At 44.7% G+C, this 16,550-nt stretch overlaps 1 protein-coding gene and 1 pseudogene across 1 annotated transcript in view; both read right to left on the reverse strand.

Moving 5' to 3' along the window:
• SAMM50 (SAMM50 sorting and assembly machinery component) overlaps positions 1 to 13,577 on the reverse strand; it is a 42,667-nt gene extending 29,090 nt beyond the window's left edge. The window contains exons 1-4 of the mRNA XM_003905674.3: positions 13,365 to 13,577; positions 5,878 to 5,988; positions 4,411 to 4,512; positions 510 to 597 (exon numbers count right to left, since the gene is read on the reverse strand). Of these exons, the coding sequence (XP_003905723.1) occupies positions 510 to 597; positions 4,411 to 4,512; positions 5,878 to 5,988; positions 13,365 to 13,385 (322 nt within the window). The 5' untranslated portion in view covers positions 13,386 to 13,577. The remainder of the gene's footprint in view (positions 1 to 509; positions 598 to 4,410; positions 4,513 to 5,877; positions 5,989 to 13,364) is intronic.
• On the reverse strand, positions 11,476 to 13,358 carry LOC108580767 (annotated as a pseudogene).
• Positions 13,578 to 16,550: the final 2,973 nt, after the last annotated feature.

The following is a 16,550-nucleotide window of genomic DNA, read 5'->3' on the forward strand; positions in this document are numbered from 1 at the left end:
GCAACAAGAAAATGAGCAAAAACTAAAATGGAAATTGGATTCCCTCCTCTTTTTAAAGCACACACCGAGATGAGGTCTGCACAGTGCTGTGCTGGGCTATATGAATGAAGCCTGGCACCCTGCTCCAGAGTCACTCTCAGGCCCCCGGGCAGTCCAGGGCTTTACACAACAGTATCCTGAAAGTTCACCATTCCTCCCCAGCCTCATACAAAAATCCAGGCCCGCACCTGTAATCCCAGCTACTCAGGAGGCTGAGGCAGGAGGATCGCTTGAATACAAGAGTTCCAGACCAGCCTGGGCAATAGAGCAAGACCCCTCTCCAAAAACAAACAAAAAATCCAGCCCCTTCCCTGAGACTGCTAACTCAAGGACTACCTGTTTGATCAGCTTTCAGGTTCTACACAGCAGGGAGGGGTGCTCTGCTGCCCAGATCCGCATCCGGCCACAGAAACAGCTTTTCTGTGATGGACAGAAAGGGAATTATAAAGATACTACACCGCAATATGTACCTTGACATGTGTCAATCAAAACATCCACTTGTCTAAAAATTCCAAGACGGAGCAATTTTTCACGGGCTTCGTGAGATTTCCGCATTACCTATAAAATGCAGAAAAAAGCAGGTGATACATTCTTCTAAGACACAGAAACAGAAAACGGCAGCCACATGGCGAGGCTGGTAGTTTAAAATTTGGTGCTAAGTCAGATCACTGAGCAGAGAGTACTACCAAGACCTGCCACGCGACAGAAGGGAAACAGGGGCAACAAAAATGCCCATTCACAAGTGCAAAACCAAGCCTCGGCCTCAGGAGTGTGCATCACATAATCCCCCTCATATAAACAACAAAATTAACGCAGATACACCTACCTAACACACAGCCTAGAACGTTGTGCTGGAAGAGATCACAATCGTGAACAGTGGTTATGTCTGGCAGAAGAAAGACACGTGTGTGTGCATGCCTTTTCATTTCTTTTTTTCAGATCTCCCTTTGAGGAAGAAACGCACACCTTTTTGTGGTGTTTCAATTTTCTATTCATTTCTTTACTGTCTTTTTTTTTCTTTTTTCCTGTTTTTTTTTTTTTTTTTTTGAGATGGAGTTTTGCTCTGCTGCCCAGGCTGTAGTACAAAGGTGCGATCTTGGCTCACTGCAAGCTCTGCCTCCCAAGTCTAAGCCATTCTCCTGCCTCGACCTTCTGAGTAGCTGGGATTGCAGGCACATACCACCACACCAAGCTAACATTTTTTGTATGTTTAGTAGACACAGGATTTCACCATGTTGGCCAGGCTGGTCTCGAACTCCTGACCTCAGGTGATCCACCTGCCTCGGCCTCCCAAAGTGCTGGGATTACAGGCGTGAGCCACCGTGCCCGGCCTTTCTAACCATCTCTGACCGCTGTTAGAAATGTTCACCTTTGTGTCCTTTCTTCATCGTGAACAGCAGTTCCTTCCAATGCACGGAGCCCATTCTTGTTGGAAGGACAGGTAGAAGGAAGGTAAGGCAGGCGAGTGCTGAGGACACAGGGAAGGAAAGACCCTCATGTGATTAGGAAAGTTGAGATTCCACCCTGTAGGTGAAAGGGAGTCACTGTAGAACTGTCAGCAGGAGAGAGAAGGGATCACATTTCCTGGTGAGAAAGAAAGGATCACACGGACGAATTCTGAATTCTGCCCCGATGGGAGAAGCCTGAAGGATGCAGGGGGTGCTCTGGCAGGAGCTTCAGGGGCTGGGGTGAAGGCAGGCCCAGTGCGGGCCATGGTACTGGACGGGAGGACAGACCCTGGAGACATTTCATAGGCAGGGGCCAGAGGACACCGCCACTGCCTAGGTAGAGCACATGAGAAGAACAAAGAGGCTACTAAAACTGCAGCTCGAGGCTTAGCACTGGGCTAAGGCTGAACACCATTAGAGAAGTCAGGAATAGAGATGGGAAGACAGGCAGGGCAGACGGATGGAAAAGAGACGACTTCAGATCTCAGCCCCATGGAGCTGGAGACGGCTGTGGCAATGCCATGAGGAAATGTTTAGTCGGCAGTTGCATAGTCAGGGCTACAGCTCAACACAGAGGAGCTAGCTAGAAATAGAGCATGGGGAGCCCTCTGCATTCAGGCTGTAACTGAAACTTGGGATGTGGATGAGATCACACAGGAGACTGATCCTTGTGGAAAAGCAACACTTAAGGAGGCTCACAGGGAAAAGGAGGCGACAATGGAGCCTGCGAATGACTGTGATGAGATAGAAAGCAACCCGGGAAAATGGTCACCAAAGCCCAGGGAAGAGCAAAGCACAAGGAAGAGGAGGGACAGACACATTCAAAAGGTAAATAACAAAGCAGGACAGATGCATTCAGCAGAGGCTACAAAGCGATCATTTCTTCAACATGCAAAGAGCTCTTGCAAATAAACAAAAGCCGAGCAACCCAGTGGAAGACAGAAGATGCCAGGTTAATTCACGAGAGAGATATGAATGACCAATAAAGAGAAAAAAAAAATGCTGAGTCTCATTCATAATTACACAAATGCAATTTAAAACAATGAGATGGTATTTTTCTTCTAACAAGATGGCAAGAATTTAAAAATTGTGATAACACCCAATTTTGGGAAAGAGACGGTCTCATGGACTACTGTAAGAGAGTAGACTAGTGCAGTCTCTTTGTAGAGCCATATGGCTGCATCAGGGAACACTGCAGAGTGCACACACTTTGACCCAGGAATCCCACTTCTAGGAATTTATCCTAAAACACACTGTCAAAGTACACAAAGACACACTAAGATGTTTGTAAGCATTGTTTGTAAGACTGAAAATTAATTTAAATGCCCATCAATGGAAAACTGTTTATAATAAAATATAGAGGGGCCAGGTGAGGTGGCTTATGCTGTAATCCCAGCACTTTGGAAGACCAAGTTGGGAGGACCACTTGTGCCAGGAGTTCGAGATCAGCCTGGACAACATGGCAAAACCCCGTCTCTACAAAAAAATTTTTTAAATTAGCTAGGCATGGTGATGTGTGCCTGCAGTCCTGGCTACTCAGGAGGCTGAGGTGGGAGGATTGCTTGAACCCAAGAGGTTGAGGCTGCAGTCAGCTGTGTTCACACCACTGGACTCCAGCCTGAGCAAGACTTAGACCAGAGCAAGACCCTGTCTCAGAAAAAAAAAAGTTAGAAAGCGTGTACAATGAGGTACCACAGAGCCAACAGATTGGTATGTACTGATGTGAAAAGATCTCCATAATTTATGTCAGAAAAGAAAAAAATGTAGAGAATGGTATTACTGTTTAAGGAACATACATGTTTATACACTTGTACAACATATCTAAGAAACTGTTAGCCACGTTACCTCTGGAGAGGGGACTGGGATTGGCCAGGGTAGGGAAATGTGTCCTTTTCATTTCAATACCCTTCTGTACCATTTGATTTTCTATGCTTCCTTCTTACTGTGCTTACATGTTACTTAAATTTTTAAAAAATATAAATCTGGCCAGGCACAGTGGCTCATGCCTGTAATCCCAGTATTTTGGCAGGCCGAGGCAGGTGGATCACTTGAGACCAGGAGTTGAAGACCAGCCTGGCCAACATGGCAAAACCCTATCTCTACTAAAAATACAACAAAATTAGCCAGGTGTGGTGGTGTGGACCTGTAATCTCAGCTACTTGGAAGACTGAGGCGCAAGAATCCTTTGAACCTGGGAGGCAGAAGTTTCAATAAGCTGAGATCGTGCCACTGCACTCCAGCCTGGGCAACAGAGCAAGACTCTATCTCCAAAAAAAAAAAAAAAGTTTCTTTTTTTTTTTTAAGTGGGAATGGTCCACAGTGCCAAACACTGCTGAAAGCCAAGTAAAGTGAAGACTGAAAGGAGCCAGCTGGACCCGGCCACAAAGAAGTTGCTGGTGACTTCTGTCCGGGCATGTTCAATGCGGTCCCAAGGGCAGAAAGGCAGAGGGAACCCACAGTGGAGATGAGAAAGGGGGTACAGTGCAGGAAGGAGAGTGCTCCACAGACCGAGCCAGGGCCCTGAGGAGACAGGGAGTGTGTCCCAGATGAGCGCCCACCCCACGAGGTCGGCAAGGGAGAGTGCGCTCTCAGGAACTCAGCACGGTGCCTGGGAACGGCTGTGCACGAACCCCATCGGCTCCCATCACGGCGCTGGGAGAGCTGCGAGGAACGCAACAGGACAGACACTTCCTTCTCCAGGATAAGAGACAGGAGGAAAAGGCAAATGCAAACACTTGGAGTCTGTAGGAGGCAACCCAGGAACTCAGGGGGTTCAGCTTGGGGGTGCCAAGGCTCCCTGTGGAGTAGGAGGCAGATCGGCACAGAGGCCGGGGGCAGAGGGTGCTCTGTGGTTTCACATAGGGAGGTTTATAAGTTCCTCAGAAGAGACTGGGAAAGCACACCACGTAGAGACCACACCTACCTCAATTAGGTTTTTGGCCTTGAAAACATCTCCAATTTCACAAATGATGATATCATCTTTAGTCCTTCCAAGTCCATCAAAATGAACATGTTGAACAACCACCTAAAAGTCACACAAGGACAGTATTAGGTATGACACAAGGCAAAGAGATTAGGTGTCAAGACTAAAGACAATGTCAAGGTTTAATTAATGTCAAGCTTTTCTTCAAGTTTAATAACCCACACTTCTTACTTCTGGACTTTACCATCTTTCACATCTTTTCAAAAAACTGGTCACTGTGACTTCCCCTTTGCTGGGTCTGTACTTTCTGTGAACAAGAGCTACAAATTCTCTCAGCCAGATGACCCAGGACCAGGTGAGCCCTAAACCCAGGCAGGCCACAGACAACCCCTCTGTCCTTCCCCCACACACACCCTGAGCACTGGCCTGTGAATGAATGCTGGCTGTGACCCCTGACTTAATAACTGTGCACAGAAAAATTAGCCAGGTGTGGTGGCGCACACCTGTTGTCCCAGCTACTTGGGAGGCTGAGGCAGGAGAAACAGTTGAACCCAAGGGGCAGAGGTTGCAATGAGCCAGGATTGCACCACTGCACTCCAGCCTGGGTGACAGAGTGAGACTTCATCTCAAAAAATATTAAAAAATTAAAAAAAAAAAAAAACAAGGCCAGGTGTGGTGGCTCAAGCCTGTAATCCCAGCACTTTGGGAGGCCGAGACGGGCCACGAGGTCAGATTATCGAGACCATCCTGGCTAATACGGTAAAACCCCGTCTCTACTAAAAAATACAAAAAACTAGCCAGGCGAGGTGGCGGGCGCCTGTAGTCCCAGCTACTCGGGAGGCTGAGGCAGGAGAATGGCGTGAACCCAGGAAGCAGAGCTTGCAGTGAGCTGAGATCACGCCACTGCACTCCAGCCTGGGCAACAGAGCGAGACTCCGTCTCAAAAAAAAAAAAAAAAAAAAAAAAAAAAAAAACTGTATGCATCTTCTAAAGACCCTGCAGGGATTTCAGAAAGCCAAAATAAATGCTGACTCAAATTGGCCCTTGCCTCTCAGTCTCACTAGAGAGCAAATTCTTCAAGAACTGGAAAAGCGTATTTAAATTTCAAAGTTAAAAAACTTAGGAAAAGCTTCATTTGAGACCCACAGTCTTTTTTCTGGGAGTAGGGAATGGAAATATAAATTTAAGTATAGCTTGAGTTTGTCCTTGAAATATTTTTGTTTTTTTCCATAAACACAAAAGTATGTTTGTCTAAACCTCCCACATAAAAATCACCAAGGAAAAGCTACTTCTTTAAAAATAGAAACTATTTTTCTAAGAGTCATCAGTCTTTCTAGCTGTAGGTGGTACAAACTCTTCTTTGATAAAGGCACAGAAACAGGTTAATTCCTTTGCATCTCCCTAGTGGTTTATGGAAGTGAATGTTTCTACTAACAATTACATCAAGACCTTCAACAGAAAACTCACATCTTTGTTTTCAAGAATTTCCTGTTTAGCTTCAGGTTCAACTTCAACAAATTCAGCTTCTTCTCCTAATCCTCCAAAATCAGGTCCACTTGATGGAAGAGGCTCCAAACTCTGACAGGCAGGGAGAGGCCACAGATAAATGACTTTGTCACATATATACACACACTTACCTTTGAGTTGTCTTTAGACACAATTTTTGTGTCCAGAATTTGTGTCCAGAAAATTCAGTAGTTGTTTCCTTCAAGTAGAGGTAGGGGCAGGATAGGGACCAGGGAGGACAAAGGTGCTGGCAGCTATTGCTAATGAGCAAGTTCTTGGCTTGGTGGTTAACTCACTGGTGGTCACTAAAAAAAAGATAAAAACTAACTAACAGGGAAGGGCAGGGGTAGTGCGGTGGCTCATGCCTGTAATCCCAGCACTCTGGGAGGCCAAGGAGAAAGGATCACTTGAGGCTAGGAGTTTGAGACCAGCCTGAGCAACACAGCAAGACCCCATCTCTTAAAAAATAAAAATAAAAATTAACTAACCAAAAGGGTCATGCACAAATCCATGATGACATGCCATGAACGAAGGATTATGATCAACCTAATTCTGGACACCTGAGGCCCAATGGAAGTTTAAAAATCATTAAAAAATAAAATGCCACAAAGACATTTACCAGGGGAAAAAAAAAGGAAAATAATTTGCTCTCCTGTTGTTATAGAAAGCATCCTAATTTTTGCGATTAAAATTGTATGGATTTTAGGATGGCTATACTGACAAACCAATCACTACGAAAACATTTAATGTAGACCCTGACAGGTTTTTTCGTTTCGGAAAGTCTCATTCACATTAAAGGGAACTGCATATGCTCATAAATTGGACTCGAAAGCAGTCTCTTTCTACAATCTGAATCGATATTACCTCAAAATATTAAAGCAACTTCTGAATAAGCATTCCATAGGCTGTGTCTCATCTAATATTTCCAGGAAGATATTATATCTATCTATCTATCTATCTATCTATCTATCTATCTAGTTAAGACAGTCTCCGACTTACAATGCTTCAACTTACAGTTTTCTGACTTTACAACGAAGCGAAAGCCACATGCATTCAGTAGGAACTGCACTCCGAGCACCTACACAGCCATTCTGATTTTCACTTATAGTACTCAAGAAACTCCATGAGACCTTCAATACTTTATTAGAAAATAGGCTTTGTGTTAGACGATTTTACCCAACTGTAGGCTAATGTAAGTGTTCTGAGCACGTTTAAAGTAGGCTAGGCTAAGCTATGATGTTCTGTAGGATATGCGTATTAGATGCATTTTCAACTTACATTTCAACTTATGATGGGTTTACTGGGGTGTAGTTGAGAAACATCTACATAAACATAATATTACACACACACACACGCACACATACACACACATAATCACTTGAGCCTAGGAGTTTGAGACCAGCCTGGGCAACATAGGACACTTCATCTCTACTAAAAATAGTAATAATAGTAAAAATAAGAAATAAAGAAAGGTCAAGTATGGTGGCTCACACCTGTAATCCCAGCACTTTGAGAGCAGGAGGACTGCTTGAGCCCAAGAGTTCAAGATCACCCTGGGCAACACAATGAGGTCTCATCTCCATTTTAAAATAACAGGCCAGGCACAGTGGCTCACACCTGTAATCCCAGAACTTTGGGAGGCCGAGGCGGACAGATCACCTGAGGTCAGGAGTTCGAGACCAGCCTGGCCAACACGGTGAAACTCCGTCTCTACTAAAAAAATACAAAACTTAGCCAGGTGTGGTGGTGTGTGCCTGTAATCCCAACTACTTGGAAGGGTGAGGCAGGAGAATCGCTTGAACCCAGGAGGCAGAGGTTGCAGTGAGCTAAGATCACGCCACTGTACTCTAGCCTAGGTGACAGAGCAAGACTCCGTCTCAAAAATAAAAATACTTATGTATACATTGTATTAACATATACTTACATATTTAACATACACTATTTATTCAATTCTTATTTGTTCCTATGTTTGCTTGACTATAAGTCTCTGGGACGCTTGCTTAACCACACGGGGATTCCCAGTCACCTCTTACAGATGGACACAGAAGGTCTAGTGTGGCACCAGGCGATTGTTACAAATAGGCAAGTTTGGAGAAAACTACGTGAACCAATATCTATTTCCTTGCTCCAAGAATTCTCTACAATTAGGCACTTTTAAAGTGTGTGTTTAACATCTGCAAATGTAGAGCGGTGGGGCCTCTGGGCCACTATCCACTTTTCCTTGGAAAGGTAACTGACCTGCCAGTATCATATTCCCTTTCCCATCCCTGCCATAAAAGCCTCTGATGGTCCTCAAAAGTACCTACAGGAACAGCATCCAGCTAGATTCCTTAGCAGGGCACAAGGAACTCTGCCATAAGGCCTGCATCTGCTAAATCTCCACCACCTGCTCCAACCACACATTGAGACTTTTGCATACCTTGCCCCTCTTTCAGAATAAGTTGCCCCTATGAAGCTTCAAGATCCACCTTAATGTCATCTTCTGTAAGCCATTCCTGGCTTCTTGAGGAAGAATCGTCCCTCTCTCACAGGGACACCTCTTGATATTTGAAGTCTGTGACCTTCACAGGTACCCTTTCTGTTTCTTTTTTTCTTTTGAGACAGAGTCTTGCTCTGTGGCCCAGGCTGGAGTGCAATGGCGCGATCTCGGCTCACTGCAACCTCCGCCTCCTGTGTTCAAGCCATTCTCCCGTCTCAGTCTCCCAGCTAGCTGGGATTACAGGTGCGTCCCTCTACACCTGGCTAATTTTTGTATTTTTAGTAGAAACAGGGTTTCACCATGTTGGCCAGGCTGGTCTTGAACTCCTGACCTCAGGGTGATCCACCCCCCTCGGCCTCCCAAAGTGCTTGGATTACAGGTGTGAGCCACTGCGCCCGGCCTGTTTCTTATTTTTACCTGTCCTGGCACCTCAGAAGTACTCAATAAATATTTGTGGAATGGGGAATGAACGACTTTTCCAATCTTTCACTTAACAAATAAGTACTGAAAGACCACTGTGTGCTGGGCGCTGGGTTCACAGCAGTGACCAAGACGGGGTCCTTGTGGGTGAGGAAGATAATGTAAGGCAAAGAACGGATAATTTCCTATCATTATCTTCATTTTTGTTGTGCAATATTTTCAAACTGGAATTATATTTCTCAAAAATATAAACAAAGTAAGATTATGTGCACATACTCATCTGAATCTGAACGCTTAGCAAAAATGCTTTATCTGGGCAAAGGTTTATATCCCATTATGCTGAAAAAATTCCACTGCACTTCCTAAAATCTCCAAATATGAAACAAGGTTCACCGAAGATCTGCCAGGCCCATCTACATCCTTTAATCTAAAATCCAGACTTTAAGAGATCACATCTTTGAGGTTTCACAGTTACAGCCTCTTATACCTATTCATACATCTTAAGTCTATTTTTCTATTATATCTAAACGCTAAAGTCATTATAGGATTAATACCCTGTAAATATACTTTAATCAAAATATTAGTAACTGTGTTACTAATAGAGATTCATTCGTTCACCAAATATTAAGACCCTACTATGTAACAAGCACTTATAAGAACCTCACCCTCATAGAATTTACATCCCATAAATTCTACACCTAGAAGAATAGGCATGGGGTAAGTGTTTGGTAAAATGCACTAAAATAAATATTTGGGCCAGGCACAGTAGCTCATGTCTGTAATCCTAGCACTTGCACTCTGGGAGGCCCAGGCGGGAGGATCACTTGAGCCCAGGAGTTTGAGACTAGCCTGAGCAACATAGGGAGACTCTGCTTCTATTGAAAAGTGTGTGTGTGTGTAATATAAAAAAATAAAATAAATATTTGGATGTAGCCTTTAACCTTGAAGCAGATCAGTCTACCAGTCAGTCAGTAAGTTGTATTGAGCACGATGTACAAAGCAGTGGGTATGGGACATGAAATAAATTGAATGAGACATGAAATAAATTGAATAAGTTATGAACAGCATCTTTAAAGCGAGATAGACTAGAATCCAATAGAAAATATAACAACAGGCTGGGTGCAGTGGCTCACGCCTGAAATCCCAGCACTTTGGAAGGCTGAGGCGGGCGGATCACCTGAGGTCAGGAGTCCAGGACCAGCCTGGCCAACATGGCAAAACCCCATCTCAAGTAAAAATTTAAAAACTAGCTGGGTGTGGTGGCACGTGCCCGTAATCCTAGCTACTTGCTGGGGGCTGAGGTAGGAGAATCACTTGAACCCAGGAGGCAGAGGTTGCAGTGAGCCAAGATCGCACCACTGCACTCCATCCTGGGACACACAGCAAGACTCCATCTCAAAAAAAAAAAAAAAAAAGAAAAGAAAAGAAAGAAAGAAAACGGAAACTATAACAATACATAACACATATTAATAAGTATGATTGCACAAAATTTTGTTTGACATAAGCATGAGTACTAGGTGGTAAACGGCAAATGCTTTCTTACTGTGAGTCTTGATCAAAAAGTTTGAAAGACACTGGCTAGCGGGATGAAAAGTTCAAATAAAAAAACTGAAAACATTTTTTCTCAATACACTCATCAAAGGAACACCAATTTTAATGTAAAAAGAGCTCCACAGGCCCAGCTCAGTGGCTCATGCCTGTAATCCCAGCACTTTGGGAGGCCAAGAAGGGTGGATCATGAGGTCAGGAGATTTAGACCATCCTGGCCAACATGGCAAAACCCCGTCTCTACTAAAAACACAACGATTAGCTGAGTGTGGTGGCACACGCCTGTAGTCCCAGCTATTCGGGAGGCTGAGGCAGGAGAATCACTTGAACCTGGGAGGCAGAGGTTGCAGTGAGCCGAGATGATGCCACTGTACTCCAGGCTGCTTTCACAGAGCAAGACTCCATCTCAAAAAAAAAAAAAAAAAAGAGCTCCATAAAGGCAGATACTTTTTTCCCTGTATCCCTAGCACCTATCACAGTACTAGGCACATAGCAGGCCATCAATAAATATGAGCTGAATAAATAACGAGTGATTACTTTGCTCAAGATGCCAAAGGGGATGCAAGCCAAGAAGATGCAGTTCCTACCATCACATCTAGAAATTTAGGATTGAAAGGTAAGACAAAAATGCAAACAGACCCAAAAGAAGGCAAAATGTAAATGGCACCAAAGGAAATGGCATGGAAAGGTAGAAGCCCATCCAAATGCATGAGAGATAAAGAGCTTTCAGAACGGAGTTCTAAAAGATGGGAATATTTTGATGCTGAATATGGGTGACGGGAAGGGGAACGGAATGCAATAGTGTGGTCCAAATGAAGCCATTCTTACAGGGCTAACAAGAATTCTGGACAGAAATGTAGTTATAATTGACTGGGTGCAGTGGCTCACGCCTGTAATCTCAGCACTTTGGGAGGCCGAGGCAGGTGGATCACCAAAGGTCGGGAGTTCGAGACCAGCCTAGCCAACATGGTGAAACCCCCTCTCTATTAAAAATACAAAAATTAGCCAGGTGTGGTGGCAGGCGCCTGTAATCCCAGCTACATGGAAGGCTGAGGCAGGCGAATCACTTGAACCTGGGAGGCAGAGGTTGCAGTGAGCGGAGATCACACCACTGCACTCCAGCCTGGGCAACACAGTGAGACTGCATCTCAAAAAAAATGTAGTTATAATTAACCATTAATCAGGTTGCCTTTTTTTTTTCAAGAGCACAAATCCACATTGATTTATTGACACTTCATTAGTTTAAATCCTTGAGGGGTACAGCATTACTCAGATTCTGTGTCCAATAGCCTTAGCAGGAAGATTGCTTCAGAATTTGGCACGGATCACGCCACTGTTTCCGTGGGCCCAAGTTACCTTTTCCCAGATTACTCTGGCTTTGTTTGGTTTGCCGCCAGGAGTCACTATGTTGCTCTTTGCTTTGTATACATGAGCATATCTCTTGCCCAAATAGAATCCTGTTTCATCTCAGGCATAAACACCTGCAATTTTAAGAAGAGCTATGTGCTCCCTTTGGTTCCACAGACTCCGCTTCTAGCCAGCAAAAATGGCCTTGGACCACAGCCTTCCACACATATTTCCTTTCAGAAGTCCTGTTCCCAGCAGGCCTCCACAGGAGCCAAGATGGCAGGAAGAGTTCAGGTTGCACTTTGACCTACTTCCTTGTAACCAAAAATCACAGACACTATTTGCATCCCCACTGATTTTAGATAGGATTTCTAAAACCAGAATTATAAGGCTTTTGCTTAAGAGTTGCTTTACATGTTTTTCAGATCTTGAATTCCAGCAAAACTGATGCTGCCAACCAGTTTGAAGACTCCTCCCCCCAAAAGAGGAATACAATCAGCATGAGAAGTTTCCTCATCTCCCTGTCCCGTAACTTCACCCTGCACTCTTCCATCAATCAAGGATCTCCACGCTTCAGCAAAAACACTAGGTCCAAACTCCTGAAGGAGCTGGATTCGAGGTTTCCTCTGTTTTCCCATCTCCTCGCTCAGTGGCCCTGCAACTGAAACTCTCTGCTGCAACCCAGTGTCTCAGTGTATTGACTTACCGAGCACACTGAGCAACAGACCTATTACAGTTACACAAAGAGATGTCAGAAGAGAAATGGTGTTTGATCTGAATGGAAGACATATAAAGGGAAATTAAGTCCAATTATGGATGCCAGGCTGCGACTTCTGTGCTAAATTTTTTTGGAAGTTAATGGGGAACTACTAAAAACGTCTATGTAGGTCAAGTCAAACAATCCAAGCTGTAGTCGAAAAGTAGTGTTGGGGCTGAGACTCAGGAAATCTGAGGTTTTAGGCCATTTGGAAGCAGTAACTATGTGACCTTGGAGAAGTTAACTCATTATCTGGCCCTTATTTAAGATTAGAATAAACGAGAGGAGTTTCGCAACCAGCACAGTTAGTTAGGCGCCAGGCACCCAAGTATTCACACGCATTGTCTTTTAATTCACTCTAAAGCCAGGCGAGGCAGGTATTATTACTACCTCCACTTCAAAACAGGAAGCAAGGCAGGGAGCGGTTCCGTCTTTTGCACGTTAAACAGGAGAAAAGAGGACCCCTAGCGAGGTTTGAGTTAGAAGACTTCAAAGGATTCTTGTTGCTCTAGGAGTCTACAACGGCTCCAGCAGCGGCTGAGCGGGGAAAAGCTGGAAGTGACCAGTAAAAACAGAAAACTTAAAATCATGCAAAGAAAGAGCATATTCACTCCGGTCTAAGACATCACAGAAAGTTCGCAAGTCCTTTGGGCCACCGACTCGCTGAGTGACCTTGAGCAAGTCTCGTCCCTCCTGAGTATCAGGTTCCTGCTCGAAGGTCTGAGAGACTCGCTGGCCCGAGGCGAGATCTTTTCGGCCTCCTCCACCCACCCCGGAACCCTCGGCGCCCTCTCTCCCGGGGAACCCTGGGCGCAGCCACGACAGCGTCTCCCAGCGGCGCCCGTCTGCCCTGCTGGCCCAGAGGCCTCGCAGCCCGCGGGTCGCTGGGCCTCTTACCCGGGCGTGCACAGTCCCCATGGTTCCCTCTCCAGCCGCCGCCTCGCAGAGCTGCCCGGGCAGGACCGACCGTCTGCTGCTGAGGGCAGAAGGCGGGTCCGCGGTGGCGGAGCTGCAGGTCAAGGCAACTCCCACAAGCCCCCGGACGCGGAGCAATGGGGGCGGCCATGATGTCCCGCCTTCTCCCCGCCCCCTAGCTCGCGGTTCCTTCGCTCATTGGTCCTTATGAGCCTGTGACCCGGATGTTCACACGGACGCGGAGGACGTCTTGACTGCGCAAGCGAAGAGCGTTCACTGACATCCGCGAAGCTGCTGTCGCGTGGAGTGTGCGGGAAGGGCGCGTGGAGGGTGCGTGGAGGGTTCGGGGAGGACGCGTGGAGGGCGCAGTGAAGGTGGGTCTGCGAGAGGGTCCGCTGGGAGGCTGGCGTCTGGCGTTGGCGCCTGAAAGAGATCAGGCCACCTGTTGGGTGTCACGCGAGTCCTGCTGCTCTTAGCCCTCCTGGCACCCCGACCCGAGGGTGCTGTGCTTGTCCCCACGCGCCGGTGCCCCGAGGCTCAGCGGGGAGACCCCGGGTCCGGCCACCCCCGGCCTGCAGTAGTCGGGTCTCACCGGCATCTGCTACACAAACCCGGATTGGTTCCCTGGCTCCTTTCCTTCAAGTCATTGGAACCCCCACTCAGAATCGTCAAAATGAAGACGATGATCATGTTTCCTTCTCGGGGTTCCTTAAAAGGGCCTACTGTGAGAGACGGAAAGCAAAGCTCCCGGCACAGGGTCGGGCACACGGTGGGCACTAGATAATGACCGTTATTCATTCACCTGCAGCCAGTAATTATGGGCGAGGGTCCTCTAGGTGCTTACATGATAACCAGTCATATCGGTGAAGAAGACGGCCATGGGCTTAGGTTTTGGTGGCAAAACAGCTCCCCTGCCCCAAAAAAGAAAAGAGAATAGAAGAAAAAAGAAAAAAGTATAATAAATATCAGCCACACGTTGTGATAAGTATATTGAAAGAAACAAATAAGAGACGGAATAGGAAAAGAGGAAGCTTCAGTGTCACGTCATGTTGCCACTCCCTCCTGATAACAGAAGCATCTTTTCTTCTCTCCCCTTACTCCCTCCCAGAAACCCTGACACCCTTTCCATTTAAATAGCAGCACCCTAGGCCTCCAACATCCCTGAGATAAATATTCGAGTCCACATGCCCCTTTTTGCCTGGAAAGAGACAGAACCTAGCACCAGCCAGGCCCCTGCCCTTCCCTCATTCTGCCAGTTCCATGAGCCTCAATTTCCTTATCTGTAAAATGGGAATGATAGCCTAAGGCATAAGGTCCGAGGACTTCATGAGATCAAAGGTGGGGCCTGGAACACTGTAAACATCGAATCAACCAGATTTTCTTTGCCCAAACAACCCTCTTTTCTTACACTTTTCTCTCGTTACTCTTCTGAATATGCTACTTGTAAAGGATAAGCCATGAAGTTGCCCTACAGAGTGCAAGATAGTTGCAGTATTTGAGAACCTGTTGTGTGTGAGGCCCTGGAGGATGGCAGAGGGCTCAGGAGGAAAACAAAGTCACATGCTTTACCCTCAAAGAAAGGGCTGTCTGTGATACTTACAATGTATATATTAAAGGCTATCTGTGATAGTTACAATGTATATATTAAAGGCTACCTGTGATAGTTACAATGTAGATGTTAAAGGCTACCTGTGATAGTTACAATGTATATGTTAAAGGCTATCTGTGGTAGTTACAATGTATATATTAAAGGCTGTGGTAGTTACAATGTATATATTAAAGGCTATCTGTGATAGTTACAATGTACATAATATAGTAAAAGATGTAGTAGTTACAATGTATGTATTAAAGGCTGTGAGAGTTACAATGGATATATTAAAGGCGTGGTAGTTACAATGTACAAATATGTTAAAGGCTACCTGTGATAGTTACAATGTGTATGTTAAAGGCTATCTGTGATAGTTACAATGTATATAATATAGTAAAGGCTGTCTGTGGTAGTTACAATGTATATATTAAAGTCTATCTGTGGTAGTTACAATGTATATAATATATTAAAGGTGGTAGTTACAGTAGATATATTAAAGGCTGTGGTAGTTACAATGTACATAATATGTTAAAGGCTGTGGTAGTTACAATGTACATAATATATTAAAGGCTGTGATAGTTATAATGTATATATTAAAGGCTGTAATGGTTATAATGTATATAATATAGTGAAGGCTGTGATGGTTATAATGTATATATTAAAGGCTGTCTGTGATAGTTACAATGTATATAATATATTAAAGGCTGTGGTAGTTACAGTGTATATGATATATTAAAGGCTGTGATAGTTACAATGTATATAATATATGAAAGGCTGTGATAGTTACAATGTATATAATATGAAGGCTGTGTTGGATTCCACAATGTATATTAAAGAGCTGTAGTGATTACAATGTATATATGAAAGGCTGTGGTAGTTACAATGTATAATATATTAAAGGCTGTGATGGTTACAATGTATATATTAAAGACTGTGATGGTTACAAGGTATATATTAAAGGCTGTGATAGTTACAATGTATATAATATATTAAAAGCTAAAAGCTGTGATAGTTATAATGTATATAATACATTAAAGGCTGTGATGGTTATAATGTATATAATATATTGAAGACTCTCTGATAGTTAAAAATGTATATATTAAAGGCTGTCTGTGATGGTTACAATGCATACAATATATTAAAGACTGAGAAGTCCAACAGTGCATATACTGGTTTCCTTCTCTTTAACCCAGTATTTATTGAATTTATTGGGTCATATAGATTTTTGGCTTTGGAGATTTTTCTGTGGCCTTTGGCAGTGCTATTCAACAGTATTTCTTGCGCTCCTCTTTTGGGCACAAGAGGATTGCATCTCCCTGCTCCCGTCCATGTGACTTGCTTTGGTCAACATATTGTGAGCAGAAGAGATATGTGTCACTCTGGATGAGAACCTTTAAGAACCATATTTCTCTCACCATGCCATGGCAATCAGAGATCCCCCAATGGTGGGGCAGCTACAGGCTGGGTCTGGGAGTGAAGCCCAGCCACGTCTCCTGGACATACAGCACGAATGAGAAATAAACCTTTTGGGTTTTGCTCATTAATGCAGCATAACCCAGCCTATCCTATAGGATAATACC

The sequence above is a fragment of the Papio anubis genome, chromosome 16, assembly GCF_008728515.1.
Source record: "Papio anubis isolate 15944 chromosome 16, Panubis1.0, whole genome shotgun sequence".
In the NCBI taxonomy this organism is placed as follows: Eukaryota; Metazoa; Chordata; class Mammalia; order Primates; family Cercopithecidae; genus Papio; species Papio anubis.